The following is a 23,647-nucleotide window of genomic DNA, read 5'->3' on the forward strand; positions in this document are numbered from 1 at the left end:
GATCACATCTTCCTTCAGTTATTTTATTGGTCATTCCACACAAGTCAGCTGTGTTTCAATGTGGAAGGATACTAAAGAAGGACTAGAAGATGAGTCAACATACTAGTGATGAAAATGATGACCTTTAAAAAAAAAACAAACTTTGGAAATTTTAATTTAGGAAGGATGTTGAGTTAAAAGGCATGGAAAGAGGGTGGGACTCATCTATTAAGGCGAAAGAGGACAAAAGGTTTTAGCTGGTCTCAGGTTTAACAGAGGTGAACGGTCAGGACCACACGCGCAGACATAAATGCACAATTATGTCCTGATGCAGGGAGGCACTGTCCTCCCACTGTGCCCTACTTTCTGTTGTAAGTCCATTAAGTGGAATGCTGGGGCCGTTTCTGAGCACCGAACAGTAATTACATTTTTTATGCAGCTCTAGAGGGAACATCAAGGACTTGCTGAAATTATGGGTAACACTTCACTTAACACTGAGGGAAAAGTATGTACGAGCATTATCTGTATATGGGGTCAACAGAAGACTTATTAATCCCTTCTAAATTTCTAGTTCCCAGGATACAAGCTGCTGTTTGTTTAGAAGGGAGCCAACCAAGCTTTTTAGAACTGTGATTAACAAACTCTGCATGAGCAGAATCCCCTACGAGGAAACTAATGGGGCTGTAAGACGCTAGTTGTGCCTTCACTCGGTGGCTGCTCAGTTCCTCTGGCTGATTATGTGATGATTTTTAGATGTGTCTAATAGGCAATGATTCTGGGATGACTTGAGCTCCAGGAGGTAGGGATACTCCTGTATTTCTTACAAATATGTGTGTAATGGTTACCACGCTAGAAAGCCTGTATCTTTAAGACACACTAAATACAACTACCACGGATCCAAGATTAAGACTTCACATTTTATTTTTTAAAAAGTATTTTCAAAATTTCCAATGAGTTTTCACCTACACATAAGCAGACTTTAAAATAATGTGATGAAGTCAGTGATGAAAGAGACGAAGATTCGTATGAGCGAGGATTATTCCCAGCTCATTGCAAGCCTCGGTCACGACGGCATCGGCAGCAGAACCGGAAGGGGCAGCAATGTACGCCACGCCACTCTGAGGAGGGAGAGAGAGAGACTGGCTTTCAAAACACGATTTTATGTTAAAATACACAAACATCAAAACCCCCATCTATAAAGCATAAACTAAGAGTCAACCGCACTGTGCACCCACGTACTCAGACAAAAAGGCAAAATGAGAGGATCTGAGTTAGCTACATATCAAATGGAGCGAAGTCAAAACAATTCTCTAACTACCAATGATACATCACCTTCATAGCCTGGATATATAAACTCACAGAACTCAAAAATTAGAAGCATGATTTCTGAAACAGTTTCTGTACAATGATCACTTCTCAGCAAGTGCATGCCAATCCCACTCACCCTTTTAGCTCTGTCTACGTTATCCCTGAAAGGAAAGAAGGCATCGGAGCTGATGGAAACGTCACTGAGTTTGTCAATCCATTCCTTCTTCTCTGTCTCAGTTAGTAATTCAGGAACCTCCTCAAACAGTGCCTTCCACTTTACTAAATCTTCATCCTAGGAGTGGGGGGAAGAAGGGAGAGAAGGTTTGACACCATCTTTAGTGCTATTTGATGCAAGCGAGAACGCTGACAAGCACTTAAGCACTTTTCCTAGGACTTCTTAATTGCAAATAATGATGCTTATTTACATTCAAAGTCATTATTTTTAGAATCTCTTTTTTTGAATGCTTTTAACATTTCCTTAAGGAAAAAAAGTGATTCTAAGTGTACCAAGTAAAGACCATATCATTTACTTTGTACAAAGTAAAAGACTATACCATTTACTTTATTACAAACATAAGTTTTTTTTAATCTCTGCCCAAGTTAAATCTATTACTTTATATCCCTGTATCAAAGCAAGAAATTAGAAACAGATGATAGAAATTCTAAGTACATTTATAAAATCACTCTCGAGAATAGTCTTATAGACAAACCAAAACATAATGATGCATAACATTCATATTTTTAGAAGGTGCTTCCATTTCGGGTGATTTTTTTTGGCTTAAACAACATACTTTCATTCTTGTACACACATAATGACTCCTCCAGAACAATTAGCAGGGTTTTGCTGGGTAATATGAAGCAGGAAAATACAAGATTAAAGTAAAAAGGAGAAGCTGCTTTAAGTACTTCCCTTTACAAGGCTCACTCTGCAGCCTCAATGACACTACAACATGGATTCCAGTCCCCGAGGGGACGACTTAGTATAGATGACTTGCCCTTCAGAACGAGATTCAAAACCACTGAGATTCTGATTATCAGACCTTTCTCTTATTTTCCAATCAGTATTTCTTCAGCACTGGCTGCATCCAGAAACTGAGCTAAACCCTATTATTTTGGAGAGCTACCTGACACTTCCCACTTTCACGTGCCCATAGACCCTCTTCGAAACAGAAGATATTAAAGAACATGAAATGTAACGAAACTATACTGAGTTCTCAATGGCACTTACAGAAAATGTGGGTGGAGAAAAAACTGATTCCTGCTATCAAGTAATTTGCATGTAATGCTGAATATCGCCTCAGGTGTAATGGCACACCTGGCACTGCGACAGGTACCTCGAGATGGGTGAAAAACAGTCCCTGCCATCAAAAGCCTATAATCAACAGGGGAGGTACAAGTGTGCAAAACTAAACCAATGGTTATAATTTAGAAAGGCAGAGATTTGTGGTGTCAGAACTGGATGAAGGTACATGAGACAAAAGACAAAGAACTAGTAAAAAGTTTAGAGTAACAGTTTTTAGACAATGAAGAAATTCAAGAAAATAGCATTTTATCTTTGTAGTGATGAACGTAACGTCTGTTACACAGAAAAGGGTAAACACACTAATATACACCACTCACGAGCCAATGATAGGCCTTTACCTCGCCAATGGTTCCAGTAACATACTGATCGATGGCATTGGAGATTTCTGCTCTCTTCACTCCGGTTTTAAACTTCATTGAGAGTACTCGTGGGTGATGTCTAAGCCACCAAAAGTTCGCCTTATCTCCTGCAAGGCGTGTGCAGTGTATCCGAGACTGCTGTCCTGCTCCAATGCCAATGACCTGAAGGACATGGACATTAAAATGAACACCTCCTCCAGTGACACATGTGTCTCAAGGGATCTTTTGTGCTTATTTCCCAAAACCTACCTATTAATTCTGTGGAAGAAAGAACCAGGCCAAAGTTAAGAGCAATATAAGTAATTTTTAAGTCACTAAAAGGTGAGGATTAAGAGACTTATGACTACTGTTTATATGCTTTACCTGTTAATATTCTGGAAGTTTTTAGAACTCTTGGACATTAGCACTGAAACACGGTCTTACTGGAACTTATTAGAACCTGAGCAGAAGGAGGACCGATAGCCACAATATTCCAGGTTTCTATTAGAGACTAGCAATCTTTTAACAGTTAGCAGTCAGGAAAATTCTGAATCTGAAAGGGTCTTCCAGGTCACACACTAATTAATCAACATCTACTCTCACCCTCCCACTGATGGGTCAAATAATTCAACAAATGCCAAGAGCTCAAGACACCATGGGATGAAAGGGCTCCCAATGCTACCAAAGCTATGACAGAAGCAGGTTCACCCTGGAGTCAGATGCCTGAGCGATGGGCTGGCTCAGCTCTGTCTCCACAGCCAGGTGTGCTAGGAAAGAAGTTACACATCTTGCTAACATCAAACAGTACGAAATGCTCAATACCCTGATGGCGGTAGTGGTCATAGCACTATATGACTTCTGAAAACTGGTCAAATGACACTTACAAAAGGTGAACTTTACAGTATACAAATTATGCCTCAGTAAACCTGATTTAAAAAAAATCACATTAACTCCTCACCTATGAATTCTTGGTAAAATAACCTAAGAAATCTATGTGAAAATACCCTAGGAGCTGCAAAACCATGGGCTGGTGGGTGGCAGCATTGTTCTTTACTCCTTTGTTGGAAATACTACCAATGGTGGGGTATGTGTGCGTGTGAATAAACCAGATTTTGTAGCAGCTACTTGAGTCCCACTAAGCCAAGATGTGCCAACTCATTCTAGGCAAGAAGCAATATGACAAATTTTAATACTTAGCTCTAAGGATAATTCGTAATCATCATTAGCTTTAACAGTCCACCAAGTTACTCAGGAAATACTGACGAACCCAGGGGAGAAACAATTGGCAAATTTTCCCTTTTAAGTGATCTACTACCGGAGAAGACACATTTTTGAATATCGTTTTGTAAAACAACAGCCCCTCCATCCCAGGTGAGTTTCACAGCTTGGTTACCTGGCCGTTCTTGGCATAGCACACGGAGTTAGACTGGGTGTACTTGACAGCAATGGTGGCCACAATGAGATCTCTGATCGCAGATTCTGGCAACTGAAAAAACGCAGAATGGTAGGTGGCAATGGGCTCTTTGAACTTCATTTCACTTCAAGGATCTTTCAGCGGTCCCCAACCTTTTTTGGCACCAGGGACCGGTGCTCCTATGTGAATCTAATGCCTGCTGATCGGAGGAGGAGCTGAGGCGGTGATGTTAGTGCTGGGGAGCGGCTGCAAATACAGATGAAGCTTTGCTCGCTCACCAGCCACTCACCTCCTGCTGTGCAGCCCGGTTCCTAACAGGTCACAGACTGGTCCATGGCCCGGGGGTTATGGACCCGTTATACGCCATTTACTGCAATAGACTTGTCGTTAGCTCTTTCAAATGAGGTGAAATTAACTATTCATGTTAAACACTACTGTGTTTTACTGAAAAGATTACCATTTAACATATTTGTTGTGGAACTCGGGACACTGCCTAATGTACAACAGACTCACATTTATGCCGTTTTGCACCAACTTTGGCTTAAGCCTGTTTACATATCACACAAGATAGGAAATACGACATCCACTCCAAAAGTGACATATATTTTCCCTACCACGGTACCAAAATATATCTAGAGACGTGATAACATTTATGTTCAGAAAAAAACACCAAGAATAATTTTCACAGATGTTACAAATGTGATGCCCACATACAACCAAGGCTGTTGAGGGAAAATCAAATTAGGATCATTTTCTGCTTTGTCTAGAATGTTCTAAGTAGAAACTATTCAGAAATGCATTGTGAACTACCAGTCCAAATAGAATAAAACAACAAATATTTTAGCCCAAAGTTCACTATCTTTGATATAAAGAACAAATACGAATGAAAAAGGACAATGACCTATGTCAGTCAGCATGCTGAGGGGACAAAGAATATAAGCAGGAGTTATTTGGTAAATCAGCTCACTGAAAAACTGATAAATCGGACTTCAAAGAAATTAAAATTTCCTGCTCCACAAAAGACCCTGTATTAAGCTAAAGCCTGGGAGAAAATATTTGCAAACCACATAATCAACAAAGAATTAGTACCTAAAATATACAAAGACCTCTTGAAACTCACCACCAACAAAAAAAGAATTAGAAAATTTAAAAAAAGATATGAAGAGACATTTCACCAAAAAGGTTAGATATAGATGGCAAATAAATACATAAAAAAAGAAAGTTCATCATTAGCTATTAGGAAATGCTAATTAAAATGAGGAGACACTGCCACATGCCTATCTTTCAAAAAAGCTGGTAAGGATGCAGAGGAACTCACACACTGCAGGTATAAGATGTAAAATGGTACAGACTCTGGAAAGCAGTTTGCTAGTTTCTTATAAAACTAAACATGCAACTACAGTATCGCCCAGCACTGAGCAATTACACTCCAGAGCACAGAGCATTTATAACAGAAATAAAAACTGACGTTCACCCAAAAACCTGTTCATGAATGTATAATGAACAAAAATTACAGAAAGGGAGAACGGGTTGCTCCAGGTTGAGGAGGGGGCAGAGGCAGGAGGGAAGACAGTGGCTAAAAAGGGCACCAAGAGGGTTCGTTGTGGTGACAGCAACGTTCTGTGTCTTGATTGTCAAAGAAAATGTCAAAATTGTGATATTGTGCTATAGTTTTGTAAGATATTACTATTAGGGGACATAGGGTAAAAGGTACATGGGAACTCTTAAAACTGCATGAGAATCTCCAATTTTTACTTTTTTAATCTCAAAATTAAAAGCTTAATTAAAAAACATTGTTAGAACTTCTTAAGAATTTGTAATTCTAAGGTGCTATTAATGTAAGGTAATATCCTTTCCTATCTATATCTGCTGTTTGAGTCAACAAGTATACAATTTATTCTTCTTGTTCTAAAAACCAATGCCAGCCTCCTTGACATCTACCTTCAAATACAGCCTGGTATTCTGAGTTAGAATGAAGGAATATGAGACATGTCAAGGAAGGGGAAGGGTAGGAGTGAGGAAATTTAGTCTTATAACATGGCACAAACAGTTAAAATAGAACATTGTTCGAAAAAAAATGAGAGAAAAAGAAATACTTAAGGCATGTTCATTAATACTTAATATACACTCCTTATACTTCTATTCTCTCAGGACTAAAACCATTCTAAACTTATTACCATCTGATGATTTTGAAGCTGGAATGTTAATTTAAAAATCTGCTTTAAAAAAAGGGAAGGAAATATAAAGGAGGATAAAATCATTATTTTCATCCTTAAAATTCCCAGATTTCTATTAAAAAGATATGAAACAAATAGAGAAGAATTTAGATAAAAGAGTAATTAAAACCACAGCCTCGATCCATGTAAAAAGCATCTAAGCGGGCATAGCCAGAGGCACAAAACCAATCAAATATTGCTAAATCATTAATCAGATCAAAATCTATAAACCTGCAAGGAAAATTTTAAAAGGTGAGGGTCTTAATACTTAGGCACAATTGTCAACATGGGTACCATGGAACAGGTCAGTTTTTATAAAGATACATTGAGCAACCAGGTTAATGAAGTAATAAGCACCTTATTTCACTGTGAGCAGCTTAAAGTAATGCTGCTGCAAACCGGTTTCCATGTGGAAATCCCAGTTTGTCATCGTCTTGGCTAAGGAGTGGAATCCAAAGGGCTGAAAGATATTTCTTTGTATGACGCCCACAGGTTCCTTTACTGAGGGGCACCGTCGATTTTCAAAGTTAAAAAGAGAAGAATATCCAACAAATCGACACACAAAGATCATGTCTACATCACCATATGCTTACTCACAGATAGAACTATCCCAAAAAAGGTTTGTAAAGCTTATTTTCAACAATTCTACTTGAAGCCTCAGGAGTCAGGCCTGGAACAGATTGCAGCTCCTCGTTTTCCACTTCTCTTACAGTGAATGACTTGTTAAGAGACTAATCTTTTTCTAAGAACAAATAGAAGAGCTGAACAGAGAGCTAATCAAATACCAAGCACCAAGAGGCAAAGATCTCAAATATAAAGGGAGAAATGAGTGTGACCGTCTATGCTTTTCCGCCTGAAGGCATTCTCAAGATGAGAGTAATAAACTAAGAGTTGAATAAGATGAGTGTGGCTTTGGAGTCTTACAGGACTAAGAGGCAAAAATACAGTTCCGCATACTCCAGAGAAGAGGGGTACTAGTCGACACTTCGCTTTCAGCAGAATAGGGAAGAACCATAAACAGACCTCACAAAGACTGAAGCCCGAGTTCAAATCAGCTCAATTCCTGCCAGGAGAAAGACAAGCTGCCTCCACCTGATGTACCTGCCAGAAGCATAAGTCAACTCTCTTTGGAACGACAACAACAAAATACGGTCCAGAGCCTCAAAATATCTCTATAATTTAACCGTAACCAATGATGAGCTGTCAATTAAAAATACCAGGCACACCAGTGGATAAGACCAGAAAACAATGGAGCGACTCATCTGACATACTGACAAAAAGTATAGTGAACATTTGACCCAACTAAAATATCCTTCAAAACTGAAGGCCCAATTAAGAGATTTCAGAAAACATTTACCAACTCAGCCATTTCCTTTACTGCATAACCTTGGGCAAACTTCTTAACTCAAGCTTACCTGATAATGAGTCGAAGATGCACTAATATTTGCATATCAACCAGTTTTAAATAGGCCTTAATAATTGCATAAGCTTATATATATTAAAAACAGACCTACAGAATAACTAACATTCAGTTCACATATTTTCAAACTTACATCTTTATTCTTGGTAACAACATTGCTAAATAATGACCTGTCGACGACACCAGTATTTCTCTTCTGGCTTAAACGAAGACCAAAGAGAGTTCGAACTTCATTCTCATCGGGATTGTAAGATGGATCCATCTAAAGTACAAATATAAAGAGTTAAAAGTGATATATTGACACTCCTCAAAATTTTTCATTTAAGTTATATACAAAGGATTTCTTTGTAAGCAAGGCTATACGCATTTTTTCTAATGTAAGAATACGCAAGATTATTTTAGTACAGGTATAAAAGAAGACCAAGCACCAACATTTTGCTCCAAAAATTTTTACGACCCTATAAGGTATTACAGGTGTTACAATTTCTATATAACATTAAAACCAATGATTGCAGTTTTAGGTAGCATTCACTAAAAGCTCTATCTATATAATCCTTTTGAAAGATCAGTGGATAAAACATATTTGGTAACAAGCGGTGGCACAAAAATTAAATTTTAATTACCCTTTCTAAAAATTTCATAAAATACTTAACGATTGAATTACAAGTTAAAAAGAAGTTAAAAGGAGGGAAATGGGACTTGTAGTCTGTTGTCTTTGCTATTTGAAAGGGAATATGTCACTTATTGATATCTTCCTCTCCCAGATTTTGAAAAGATATCAAGACGTGGGAATGATCTGCATAAGGCTGCTCTCCTCCTCGGTATTTTTCTAAAATTGACAGTATATTTCTTCATTTATCTTTTGGGTGATCTTTGACTTAGAAAATAGTAATATCTATAACTTACAAGCAAATCCTCATGTTAATTCTGCTTAATTTGTACGTTCCTGAATTCTAAAATGTTCCTTTTTCCTTTGTATTATAAAATTTCTAAAATTAGGATGTGCCCTCCAATTAGCTGATGTCAAAAGAAACTTGATATTAGACAGGGGGAGAAATTTAAGTTGTTCCATAGTTGTAATTATGTGTCCACATGCAAACTTAGCCAAGTCTCAAATAAATTACTGAGGAAGTTCCAGTCGCCTTTTCACACCTTTGAATACGATGCTGTCAGGTACTGAAGAGGTCATGATGAGTTCATGGTTTGGAAAACATTCTCCAGGATGCTACATGTAATTGCTAACAGCCATTAGTACTTAACACTCTTAACAAAAAAACACAATTAAGAAACTGAAGAATATAGTGGCAGCTAACTGAACGGTTAAACTTGCTGTCAAGTAGCTTTAAAAAGAAAGTATGTGTATTTAAAGTGGTTTTTTTCCCTTAAAAGCTCACATGGAATATATAATGAACTATACAATTATTGGTATCTTACAATGAAAGATACTTAATAACTTCCATTACATGGAGTTGGGATTCTATGGATTTTATGATATCGATACTTTCTGAAAAAAAAAAAAAAAAAAACATTATCGATATTTACTTTCAATGTAAATAACTCTGCTTTATCACTATAAATTCTTAGTCTATGGGCTAGTTTCCCTAATGCATACAAGTTTGTAAAAATCAGTAAGAAAAAAAAACCCTCAACAATCTATTAGAAAAACAAGCAAAGAGTGTGGGCATACAGTTCAAAAAAAGGAAGTAAAAAGTCCCTTAAATATGAAAAGATGTTCACCTTACTACACATAATGAAAAATTAAAACTACAATGAAATGCCATTTTCATCAATCTTACTACTCAGATGAAAAAGTTCAAGAACACAATGCTGGCAATGGTGTTAGAAAGCAGGTACCCTTACACATTTACATTAGGACAAAATCTGTTGCACGAGCTCTAAGAGGGGCAGTATCTATCCAAATTACCAATACATACAGCCTGTAACCCCATTTAATTAGTGCAGGGATTGTGCAGCAGCTAGACTTGTGACTGTCTAGATGAGATCCACAGACATGGGACAAACTTTCGAGATGGTGAAGCAGGGTACATTTGTAACAGTGAGGGGGGAAAAAAAAGGAAAAAAAGAGTAAATATTCACTAATCAAGTATAGCCTATTTCAGAAAAGATATGAAATTTAAAATATTAGGTACTTCTAAAAAAAGATAACACAGTGGCAGAGGGAAAGATGGGGAAAATTTTCTTCAAATGGCCTAATATCTTTTGAATAGGAAATCGTGTAAATATGCTAATTATTCAAGAAATTTACAAATTTAATATTAAGAGTAAAGAAGCTACCTTCATATTAAACCAAAAAATAGTAAGAAAAAAAAAAAACTTGCAGGATTAAGGATAAAGAAACTAGAATAAAGAGGGATAAATCAGAAGAAAGTCAGTATAAGGGAAATATTAAATATGGGGGGAAAAAGACACAAAATAAAAGAGTGAATTACATTTCGAACATGAATTTCACTAACCTGAAGAACACAGTAGTTCCCATTTTTCTTTTTAGAGAGAATTTTCAAAGCTTCTTCTTCATATCCTGGGGCAACAATACCATCAGATACCTGTAAATATATTAAATATATATATTTTCTATTTAAAACAATCGGAGAATACCTCTTTAAAAAATCTAGAGACAATTATCTATTTTAAATAAATGTAGCAGTATTTTCCAGTTTCTACCTCCAACATATGCTAATGCAACAGGTTCTTGAATAACGTTATTTCATTGATGAGGTGATACAGGAACTTAAACTTCTTTTTATCAATTAATTGGTTTCATTATAGGTTGTGTTCCTTACAGTCACAGAACCTATCAATGATAATAAGTGACAGCTTACTATGCTATACTTGAAAAAGATATGCCTATGTTAGAATACAGCTTTCTACAGCTCGCTTCCTCTTGTGTTGTGTGCTTTCCTTTCAAAATTTTTGGTAATTCATTTTAATTTTAACAATGATTCGCTCTACTATATATGCCTTAGCAAGAAAAATGTTTTACTATTCTGTTTATGGCTGATGTTTTGCACTAGGAAGAGCATGTTCTGGTGCCAGGTTGGCCAGGACCTGGCTTGAGCAACCTAAGTGGTTCAGACTAAATCAAAGACTAAACATCCGATAACTAAAGATACAAAAGTCACACATGGCTCATATACTCCAAAGCCCTGCTATGACCGATGGTGCTCAGGCCAGCTCCGTTGCAGCTGGGGGTGGTCGTAGTCATGGGAAGAAGCCCTAAAGCAACTAAACAAGCTGCATGTCCCCTCAGCCTTCACTTCTACCTACTGTTCCCTCTCCAAGCTGCCTGATGTTTCTAGAATGTCTGTTTGGTACTCAGTTGATGGAGGTTAGTTTTTCAGAATTTATAATTTTTCCTTTTAGACAGTCTCTTTCATTACAAACCTATGACGGTTTAAAGTTAATTATTATATCATTATCCAAAATGGCATCCTCTGCTCTTCAGAAAACACTAGCTTTGGTATTTAGATAATGACCACTGGAAAATTTAAAGGAAATATAACTTAAAACTTATGACAGCCAAATATCCATTTGAAACAGTCACTAAATCTCAAAATTACAATGCAGTCAAGGATTCATGTTCTACATAAACTATAAACATTATAAATGATAAACTTAACTAACCTATAGATGGTACAAATATAAACATCACAGGCTATAGTTTCTATGAAAAAATAAAGCTTTTCTCAGTTCTGCATGAATCAGGACACATAAATGACCACCAACCTCTCTGGAGATAATTTTGGCAGTAGGGACATCACATATATCAGATAATGCAACAAAGTCACCAAATGAAGACATCCTATCAGCCCCTGTAAAGAAAAATTAAAACGAGATGTTTTATTACAAATTAGAAAATAGTGTTAAAAAAAACCCAATGTCATCATATAAAATCCATTTCTCTAAATTTAACGTTATTGTTTACATAAGATTTAAATAGCAGATTAATAAGTCATTAACCAAAATAAACAGTAAGAAAGTATTCTTAAATTTGACCTATTAGAGCAGCTCTTGGCAAACTTTTTGTGGCCAACCTGATAGCCAAATGTTTTTTAAGCTTTGTGGCCACATGGTCTCTGGTGCAACCACTGCACTCTCCGGCTGTAGTTTGAAGTCAGCCATTGACTGCGCATCGACAGAGGGACGTGGCCCTGCTCCAGCCACACCATTTACAGAAAACAGGGGGCAGGCTGAATACTGCCCCGAATTTGCTAACCCCTGTTGCAGAAGGTAAACTACAATATCTGGTTTCTCAATAATCTTCTTTATTTTCCATAAATGACATAATAGTAATATTCACAGGTTATTAAACTCACAAATTAGATATTTGTGAAACACGCAATTCTAATACAATACAGTCAGAATAACCATATAATTTTAGTCATATATTAATACAAATGCATTCATAGCCTAATCTGAAATTAAATGCACCGGATTCCAATTATGCTTCCATTTATTACGTTAAAATACCAACAACACATATGCATAAACAAATTTATTCCATGGCACCCATAAATCATTTTGAAGTATTAATAAAAACAAATTAAAAGATAATTTGAAATCTTACAATAAAACAAAGATAATACTATTTTATTTTACTTTAGGTAAAATTCTGCTTTTCCTATTAAAACACAAAAAACACTTCTTCTGACCTCTTGCTCGTGCATATGCAGTTGATATGGGTGTCAGGGTTCTGTACATGTCATGGACCATACAAACTTTGGCCTCGTCTTCACTAAGTGGGATTCCAACAGCAGCACCTGGTACAGAGAATCACAAAACCACCAAAAATCTCAAGTTGCCACTTGTCGACTCCTCAATCAGAGCATTTTTCTTAAGATCTAGTCTATGCAGCATAATGTCTAGCACCTGTACCAAATTAAATAAAAATCTGTTTGGTCAGATAATTAAACACCAAAAGTACAGTCGGAGGGGAGGGCGAGCAGGGGGAAATGTCTTCTCTGGCCTATGAAAACAGAGCCACACGTCGGAGGCCTGTCAGCACCAGGCGCGTCTGTGAGGCTGGTTTTACCTCATCACTCACTCTCTCCATCCTGCTTGATACCACATGCCATTTATTTCTTTCCTGCTCACGTCGTTTTAACATCGAATAAACACCTGAGAACGAATTATGTGTTGGACTGTCCGTCAGCAGATCTGGTGATATAAATAACTAAGTTGTGGAGTTGACTTAAATATAAAAAGTAAAAAGGTATCTCATACAATGGCTATACAGTGTCCTAAGAATAACTTCTTTAGGTCCACTCAGTTTCATCTTCGACCATGTAGAAAAATATTTAGTCATACTGCATCAAGCTACTTCATTTATTTTCTAAAACTTCATGTTTCCACTACAAAAAAAACTACTTCCTGATTTTCCAATGTTACGCAATTATATCTGTGTATAATTGCGTGTTATCAGGTCTTATCATATTACCATATTGAAAGTGTTAACAGACTTGACAAAAGTGGTTTTAGACTTCATAGAATGTTTACATTCACATTAGAACTTGTCAATTCTTTTCAAAATTAAAGGGTGCATTTCGAACGGTTCCAGAGTGTTCCAGAGTGCAGTGCTTTACCTGCTGGGCTGACGTGCTTGAAAGAGGCAGCAGCTGGGATGCCTAAACTTTCTCTGAGTTCCTTCACCAGCTGCCAGGCATTCAAAGCATCACACAAGTTTATAAATCCAGGGGCTCCATTTAGAACTACACATAAAAATATATACACATTATCAATTAGGGTTAATAAGGTTAGATATATGTACATTTCTTAAAACATTAAAACATATGAAGACTGTACAAATATATTTTAAGTGATGTATAATAAAGAGGCAAATAGATCTACACAAACAACTACGAACTTGGTGAGAAAAGTGAACAGAACTCTAGAACGTGAGCCCTTTTTACCAAACATTCTCATTCATTCTCTCCCTCTCTGTCCCCGCCCCCATCCTGCCCCTACTAGAGGACCAATCCAGTCAATCTAGAAGTAAATCAACAGAAATTTAGGAAGGGAGAATGACAAGTGATGATCAGGGATCCATTTCAGTCCAGAAATAAGATTAATCAATTATGGCAATTAAGAGATAGTGTAAACTTTAAGTTATAAACTTTGTCAATTTAAGATATAATATTACCAACTTCAGTGCAAGAGCTGTGAGTGGGAGGAGAGGAGGGGAAAAATGTGTTGGATTTTTCTTCTTTTATACCAGATTCAGTAGGTCCAACTCAAATCTGAAATGCAGTTAAAAAGACTCCAACTTCAGAGTTCTGCCATTGCCTATTAACAATATTAGAAGCTGATATCTCTTGTGAATATACATTTGTAAGTTTAGCATGTATAAAAAAATAGTGGACCATTAATCAAAAACAAACTTAAAATAACTGCATTTCCTTTATGTTATCTAGACACGAGATACTTTTAAAGAACTTTACCAAATATTTCCTGACAGCTTACTGCAATGTTAGGCACTGTTTCAGGTACGTGGGATATTATCAGTGAATAAAATAGTCTCTCCTCCCACCCCCAAAATCACTGTCCTCCTGGAGCTTATGGGAGAGGCACGGAAGAAACAAAATAGGCAATAAATAGTTAATAAGAGAAAATATTAGATATTTATACAAATGAGTTGGAAATATGTCCACACAAACTTGTACTTGAATGTTTTCAGCAGCTTTATTCTAAACTGTCAAAAATTGTCCTTCCATTCAATAGGTGAATAGAGAAACTATGGTAAATCCATATACAGTAGAATATTATTCAGTGATAAGAAATGAGATCTCAAGCCACCAAAAGCCATGGGAGAACCTTAAATGCACACTACTGAATAAAAGAAGCCAGAGGCTAAAAGGCTACATAGTGTGATTCTAATGTTATGACATTCTAGAAACAGCAAAACAATGGAGACGGCAGAAAGATCAGTGGTTGCTGGGGTTACGGGGTACGATGCAGGAATTTTCAGGGGTGAAATTATTCTGCATGATATTATCGAGGTAGATACACGACATTATGCATTTGCCAGAACCCACAGAACACACGACAAACCCTAACGGTAAGCTGTGGACCTTAGTTAATGAATCAATATTGGTACCACACCAACATCAGACGCTAACGGGGAAAGGACGGAGGGAGGGATACGTCTGGGTCTGCGAACTCTGCACTTTCTGAGAAATTTTGCTTTAAATCTAAAACTGCTCTAAAAAGTAGTACTTGAAAAAAAGAAATAGTTGCCCTGACTGAATACAAATGCAAAAGGTCTTGAAAATGGAAAGTATGGAACACTGAAAGTACATGAAGTATTTTTTTTTTTTTTTTGGCTTCAGAATCACAATGGGGAACATATAACTATATGGAGGAAATATCTGAGATCTAACAGTAGATAAATGTTTTAAGAAATTCTAGAAGTGGAAAGTCGTGCAAAATGTCAGGTTTCTAATTATTCATTCAGTAAATGCTTAGGAAACATGACAAGCAATATTCTAAGCCCTGGGGACACAGCAATGAACAAACAAGAAGCAATGAACACAGACAGAGAAGGTCTCTGTTCTAGGGAGCTGCCATCCTCATGGGAGAAGACAATGAAAACATAAATATATGCAGAAAAATAGAGCGACGTGACAAAAGTGTGATGGGCCGCTCCTTTGGTCTGAGCGGTCAGGGGAGGCTTCTCCGAGGTGGTGAGAGTTCAGGCGAGATCAGAATGACAAGAAACCAGGACCAGAGAGAATTCTGCATGAAAGGAGCAACCTGCGCAAAGGCCCTGGGGTGGGAGCTCTGCCCGCTCGACAAACGAAAGGTGCTGAGGGGAAATGGGTCTGGGGAGGACTGTGGGGGAGTAAGACCAGAGATGACAGGGATTGTAGGACAGGACCTGGCCCTTCAGTAGGAAGGAAAGCCAACAAACGGTTTTAAGCAGGGTGTGACAGCATGTGATTTACATTTTTAAAAGATGACGGGAAGAATAAAAGGACAAAGAGAAAGCAGAGGCCTGTTAAGATCACTGTGGTCTGGGAGACTTTCAGGGTGACTAGGGGCTTGGGCAGTGTTAGAAGAGATTCAAAATATATTTGAGGTAGAGTAGATAATAGAACTTATCAATCCGCTAAGTGTGAAGGGGAAAGAAAAGAACATTTCCACTTCTCCTCAGACCTCCCACACTGCTTCCTGCTCACTCCTCCTCTCCCTCAGCTGGTGACCAACGAGGAGCAGACAGGGGCTCCTGCGTCCTTCCACTGCCGTGTACCACCCCGAGTGCTCTGCGCCTGCCTTCTCAGGCTCCGAAGGACGCTGGCCTTGCTCTCACCCAACACCGACCCTCCACCAATGCCTGGGACTTCACGCCCTTCGACACCCACAACTCTCTCCTCTGCCGCCTGCACCCACCCTCCCTTCTACCAGAGTAGGACCCGCTCCGACAGCCCTCCTTCAGAACAAAACACAACACAAAGTCGAAAAATCCTCTTGTGTAAGTTTACAAATGCATGAAGTCCTAATTTCTTTGTCAAAGAATTCTCTTTATCTCTGTTATTTCCTAACCTCACATTCCTATTTCTGCCCACATCAACTGGGCTTCCAGATCCATCATTCCAAGGAAAAGGCACCAGTAATGTTCCCGAATCAAACAGTTACTTTTCTGTTCTGGGCAGTATTCCAATCAGGTGAAACTCTAGGAGACTTCCGACCTGGTTTTTCTTTGCCTGTTTCCTCCACTGCTACCCAAAGGCTCGATCTTGACCTACTTTTGAAGTCCAGGCCATCCCTCCCTATCCTATGTCTTCAAAGTTATCTATACAATAAACACATTCCAATCTGTATCTCTCGCTTGACCACTCTCCAGAACCCAAGATTATCTCAATATTTTTTGCTCACAAGTTCACCTGGCAACTTAAACTTCAGGTGGCTATAAGAGGTATTTTGTAATTTACTTTATCTTTTAAACAGGAACCACCTCAGATATAACACAGACAGACAGACAGACAAAAATACACACACACACCCAGACACAGCAAATCATGCCAGAACACTGAGTCTTTACCTGTAATGGGAAGCTTGGGCTTCAGTGTGTATAACTGGGCAGGAGTTTGATGTGGGTTCATTCCATACCTCAAGGGCATCTGAGATATTCCTTTACTATACTGTTTCCTGAAGTAATCTGAAATTGCTTCGTCATACTGTGCCGTGTGAGTGAAAGCCTACAAAAGGTGTAAATTTTGTGAAACACTAGTAGCATTTCCCTAAGGGGGTCCGAGGTGATCTTAGGTAGCACACGGACGACACTCCCTCACCCCCCACACATGCCTGTGCAGGTTAAGACTCAAGAGCACAGTCAATTATTCCCTTTCCAATTCTCTTTCAATCTTTTAAAGAGAATATACCTCTCTAGTATTTGGTCCAAGCAGGGCCTTGGTAGATGAGATAATCCAGCGAGAAATGAGTAATGTTTTGTTTTGCAAACACTGAACTAGGTAAAAGTGCGCCCTCACCTTCAAGGCTAACTGGCGTCTGGTCTCCAGGGAGGTGTCTTTACTGTCCGAGCTCTGCATCTCTGTGGACACGGCTGCATAGTCCTCTGGTTCACACACTACTGTCACTCGAGCATGGTTTTTGGCTGCTGCTCTCAGCAGGGTTACTCCACCTTTGAAGAACAAAAGACAATTTGCATTTTCATATCAGTTTAACCTCTTTCAAATATAGTCGATGTACACATACTTCAATTCTTGACTTAAAAAAATAAGGGAAAAATAATCCAGCTGGATCTGTATACAATGAAATAGCTTCAAAAATATAGATGAGTTACAGTCATCCCAGAATACAACCTGGGAGCATTAACTATTTTCTACTCCCTCAATAGTCCATTTCAAACCAGAAATCTAATGTAAATTTTAAATAATCCTTTCCTCTGTTAAGTCTTCAAAACTGGCTTTTCTACTTACCAATATCAATTTGCTCAACAGCCTCTTCAACAGTTACATCTGGAAAAGCCACTGTCTTCACAAAGGGATACAGATTACAAACAACAACTCTAAAAAAAGAATATTAATTGAGTCATCAAAAACTCAACTTATGTGCTTTACAGCTACATAGGAAAAATTAGTCAGTAGCTAAAATCTAAAAGATCTAAAGATCTAAAATGTAAAACTGTGAGCCTGACACTTTAGAACTCAAAAAATTATGTTGAGAAGTCAGAATCTCCTGCTGTTGCAAAGCATAGGTGAACGGAAGTGGCTTTAGTCAACAGGTGGTCCGCTCACTGCACATTACTCCCTCTAAATCATATTGTAATGTTGCTGCCTGGGTAGTCTTAGCTACCCATTATACTACCGAGCCATCGAAGACCTTTTCACAATTTTCACAGCAAGGTAAAATACAAGGCTCCAGAGAACTTCATCATTTTGGAATGTGACCACTATTACCTAGGACATATAGAGTCACACACTGCTTCGGGGAATGTAAAATGACACCGCACTGGAAAACAGTCTGGCAGATCCTCAAAAGGTCAAAGATAGTTATCTGACCACGGAATTCCATTCCTAGGTATATACCCAAAATGAGAATATTTGTCCACAAACAAAAATCTTATATGTGAATGTTCATGGCTGCATTACTCATAACATCCAAAAAGTAGAACCAATCCAAATGTCCATCAACTTATGAACTAATAATTAAAATGGGGTATAATTCATACAATAGATTACTTTATAGCAATAAGCAAATAAAGTACTGATACACGCTCTAACATGAACGAACCTTAAAAACGTGCTTTGAAGCTAGTCACAAAGGACATAGGAATATTTCGCCAATATGAAATATTCAGTATATATAAATCCATAGAGACAGAAAATAGACCGGTGGCTGCCTAGGGCTAGAAGGTGTTGGGGAAGAGGAAGAATGAATGCTAATGGGAATTTTTTTGTTGTTTTTTGAGGGAGATGATGAATATATTCTGATGTTAACTGTGGTGATGGCCACACAACTCTGAATGTAAGAAAAAACCTCTGAATGTATATTTTAAATTGGGGAATTATATGCTATGTGAATTATGTTTTCAAAAAATGAATCTTTATGCAAATAACTAAGTTGCTTCTATGTACTAAAATTTAGATAAGAACTTCCTAAAAAAAAGCAAAGCTTGTTTTTAGTTCAAGTACCCATTTTGGTGATATAAATTTGGCAAAACCAAAATGCTAACACATGTACAATGTCACACATAAGATAACGAATGAATGTTCACAGTGAACAATCAGGAAACTAAATCTAACACTAGTCTTGATCTTTAAAAAGGGGCACTCGGTTTAGCACACACTCTTTATCTTTAATCCTTAATGTATTAAAAATTTGACTTCGAATTTCTACCTTATAAGACTGAAATCAAGTCTGGCCATGTCAGCATTATCTTCTGGGATATTACGAGCCAAGATACCTGATTTAACAAAGTTAAAGCATTAGTTCAAAAAACAAGTCAGAATAAGGTACTTCTTTTCAGCAGTCCCATTAATCAAGTTAAAGCTTCTAACGTTGCCTAATTAAGAATACCAAAGGTAAATAAAAATTAAGATTAGCAGGTATATTTAAAAATCTTTTTTTTATCAATTCTCAATTCCTCTTAAGAAAACGTAAAGGGAATTTTCACATAACAGCCCTTTATTCTGCCTAATTTTACTGTAACTGATAAGTTAGCAATATACTTATTTCTCACCATTTTGGTTCATACACAATTAGTTTTTCCAGATAAATGAACAAAGTAAAAGCACTTTGTAAAAGGGTTCTTTTGAAAGTTATATTGTGATGTTTTATTCTAAGTTTGAATCATGACAAAATGTTTTCACACATAAACTCTAAATATTTTCATTAAATCCAGCCAGAACTATCACTCTAAGTTAATTATCAGGTCAGGACTAATAGCAAGCAGAGGAAAACAATCAATCTATCGCATATAAAGCAAACTAGATTTTAAGCAGGTTCTAATTTATAATATTTAGTGGCAAATATGACAAAACCAACATACCCTCACAGATAATTATTTTTGATATGAACTGACTTTTTCCTTGCTTATTCTACAAAGTAATCAACTAAAATAATCCTGAAAATCAGCTTTAATCTGAAGGTACCAATTACTTACCAGCATGGACTGCAGGATGCAGGGTTTTCACACGTCCCCCTAACATTTCGGGAAATCCTGTCAGCTCAGAGACATCTCTGAAAATAGACAGAATATTGTCACTCTTTCTGCTGAATTGTCATTTTACATTTTGTACTACTCCAAAGCGTCTTCTAACATGAAATCTACTGTTCTCATTTTGAGAGATTTTTCAGAGCCTGGATTTTCAGAATTCAGATATCGAATCATAAGCCATACTAATGCATATCATTAAATAATTTCAACTAAGAAGTAATTTGGCAATATAGAACAAAAAGCATTAAAAAAAATCCTTATCTCAGAAGCTCGACAAAAGTAAAAGCAAGAATTTAGTTTTATGACTAAACAAGCATAAAGATGGCAAATCAACTGAGTGAGGAAAGAAGATCGTTTAGTAAAAGAGGTGTTGGTATTGGAATAACTGGTTGACCCCACACAAAAATTAATTCCCAATGTATCAAAGATTTGAACATTTCAAAAAACTCATAGAAGTAGCAAAATTAAATACAAGAAAAATATTTTCAAAGCATTAAACAAAAGATTAATAGATCTGTATATGTAAACATTAAAAACTTGTACAGAAAAAATGCTGGAAAATTAATTGCAAGATATTACACAGGGTCAAATGAAAGAAAATATTTGACTACTGATCTATATCACCAGGCTGACATGAACCCTCTCTCTGGCAGAACTTATAAGCAAATTCAATGACCTGAAAAAAATGCCCACAAACAAAAGCAAGAAAAACTATCTTCTATGAGCTATAAAATAATGTATATGCCAGATAGAACTATGAAATAATTTAATGAACTATATATGTTAAAGAGAGTTATAAGCCATTTCCACTACCTTCTTTACAATTTCTAAATTTTTCAAATTATCTACAATCAACACATACTGTCTTTATAGAAAAAAAAGTAAACATTTTAAAGCAGGAATTTCTACAATAGGGTACAGAATTTCCTGGGTAGAGTCTCCCTATTAAGGAGGGCCATTTGCAAATCACTGGTGTTTGACCAAGGACTCACACAGTTCCAACATAAACCGACAAACTGGTGATATTATGGATTCTAATTCAAAATTCCCTTTCCTGTAATTCAAAATAAAATCCTATTTCTCCAACGGAGGATAACTGCTAAAAACAGAGAAGGCAGAATTAACCACCATTTGATTAAAAACTTGCTACTCCTTTATATTTAAGAATTTATGTCACCTGCCCTCTTTGGAATAACCCTCTGTATGCTCGGTGCTGTACATCACCAATTAAAATCTCATCAGTTTATTTCATACCTCAAGGTTAACTTTCTACAATAAAATCTTGGCTCTGCCTCTTACTAGCTTTGTTAGTTATGTGATCTTGGACAAGTTACATGACTTCTTCGTGTCTCAATTCCCTTATTTATTAAATGGTAATAATACTACCTACACCAAAAAGCTGCTGTAAGGATTACATGAATCTATATATAAAAGTGTGAATAGTCTCTCTTTAATTGGAGAGAAACACATTTACATATCCACAATTTTTAAAAAAGAGATAGCCTAATGGGGTTAAGTGAGGAGTGCGTAGAGGTACAGAGCAAACGAGACTAGAATTTTAGGTACTTAAACAGGGCATGGATACGCAACATGTTCATTATACTTTTCTCTCTCCTAACTGTCTAAAATGGTTCCACAATACAACACTTGGTGGGGGAAGAAATGGGGATACAGAAGAGGACTTTGCTTAATGTGAAGGGTCCAACCACAAAAGGACTCAATATGGGGCGATGGAAGAACAGTTTATCTAAGCGCTCTTACCCCGTTGCTGTGTTCAGACAGAGCCGCTCTGCCTTCCATGGTTCTTACAGGGCTCTTATGAGAACCCCACCAGAGAGATGCTGCAAAAACTTTGAAACATATTAAGGCATTCTTGCCATATAAACTTGTTAAATTTAGGGAAGCTGTGTACTGCCCACACGGGGCAGGATTACAAGAGGAAAAAGATAATAATCTGCCTCTACCTGGATCTACACAGCAAGCAGCGAACTTTTCCAAATGGTAACAAAAGGAGACCCAACACTTCACTCCTTTTCCATAATATATTTCAAGGGTGTGTATGAACTCTCACTGCAGCTTACTACGCTGTCCTGTGGCCTTTTTCATTTTCTACCTTCCAATCGTTACTCCCTCTACCACCAGCAGAATGCTAGCTCCTTTGCAGCCTGATTTATCTTTTGCTCATTCCTTCTTCCCACCATTTATGCCAGTTAATGAATAGCTTGTGGACAAGGGAATGATAGATTTGTGCCTTCATATGGTTACCAGAGATGCTTAGAGAAGGAGACTTGAAACTTAAAGATGTCAAGAGTTTATCAAAGAGCCAGTCCAAACAGATCATGAGAATCATAAATTGAGTTTATCCTGCAAACAGCTCACCTAATTTGTCATAGGGTGCAGTTTACAAGGGAGACTCCAAAATGAGGATGCCCAGTGTCCTAACCGCTAGGTCTACTATCCCTTAAGTCTGTAAACATAAGTAGAAATTAGTAACTCTCTCTGAGCCTCACTTTCCTCTTCTATAAAAGAAGTGTACCAAGCTCACGGCATTGCTGGAAGGAGTAAATAAGGTATTTTACTCATAGTGCCTGGAATACGTTACTAACGTGATCATATAACGTTCTGATTGGCTTAACTCAAAAACCAAGTTGTGCCTTACCTGACTGCCAGACCAGCATCCCTGAGAGCTTTTGCTGTCCCTCCAGAAGCTATCAGATTCAAACCAAAGGAAGTCAGGTTTTTGGCAAATTCCACAAGGCCGGTTTTGTCAGAGACACTAAACAAAGCTGAAAAACAAGACATTTTCCTTCATCACTAACAGTACATTAAGATCTCTGTCCTTCAAGATCTTAAGGGAGGGGACCAGAGGTCGGTTTAGGGAGGGTAGTCACGAATTTCAAGGCCACCATTACCTCTGCCAACACTACCCAAGCCCAAACCTGCGGCGGGATCTGACTGCAGCCATCCGCCTCACCGCGGGCCTGGGCCACCCACTTCCCGCTCCGCGGCTGCTACCGCTGCGGGCGCGGGAGGAGGGCGCCGCGAGGCACCGCGCCGATGGCGCGGCTTTGCGAGGACGCGCGCGGGGCTCACCGAGCTGGCCGGGTGCCATGGCTGCTAGCGAGTCTCAGCTGGGACAGCAGCGCCCACGCCACGTGCAGAGAGAGGTGCTCCTGCGGAGAGGATCTCGCTCCGGAAGCTGGGTGAGTCCGGAGGGCATCTGATGGGTCACATGACCCGGCCTGCCCCGCCCCACCCGCGCTCCGCCCTGCTCAATTTCAAACCTGAAATTGGAGCTTTAAAGTTGGAAGGGAGGGTGGGATGGGGCCTTTTCTAGATCCGAACCTTAAATTTGAAGGAACACCGCCTGGAATCTCACAATGCAGACCTGATTTGTCCCTGTGCCTCAAAATGTGGCCGCCGCTGGGCCTCAGGAGCAAATGTTTTCTGTCCAAGGCAGCCTGTCTCCAGAGACA

At 38.0% G+C, this 23,647-nt stretch overlaps 1 protein-coding gene across 1 annotated transcript; it reads right to left on the minus strand.

The window, feature by feature from the left end:
• Positions 1-875: 875 nt before the first annotated feature.
• On the minus strand, positions 876-23,407 carry ATIC (5-aminoimidazole-4-carboxamide ribonucleotide formyltransferase/IMP cyclohydrolase). Its single transcript, XM_016150056.2, has 16 exons — positions 23,265-23,407; positions 22,831-22,957; positions 20,118-20,194; positions 19,352-19,418; positions 17,932-18,020; positions 17,482-17,633; positions 17,034-17,190; positions 13,579-13,704; positions 12,649-12,756; positions 11,723-11,808; positions 10,453-10,542; positions 8,112-8,240; positions 4,322-4,414; positions 2,929-3,111; positions 1,424-1,579; positions 876-1,097 (listed from the first exon to the last, which is right to left on the minus strand). The coding sequence occupies exons 1-16, from the start codon at positions 23,281-23,283 to the stop codon at positions 978-980; spliced, it is 1,779 nt and encodes a 592-aa protein (XP_016005542.2). The 5' UTR covers positions 23,284-23,407; the 3' UTR covers positions 876-977.
• Between the last annotated feature and the right edge of the window lie 240 nt (positions 23,408-23,647).

Source organism: Rousettus aegyptiacus, unplaced genomic scaffold (genome assembly GCF_014176215.1).
Source record: "Rousettus aegyptiacus isolate mRouAeg1 unplaced genomic scaffold, mRouAeg1.p scaffold_m13_p_2, whole genome shotgun sequence".
In the NCBI taxonomy this organism is placed as follows: Eukaryota; Metazoa; Chordata; class Mammalia; order Chiroptera; family Pteropodidae; genus Rousettus; species Rousettus aegyptiacus.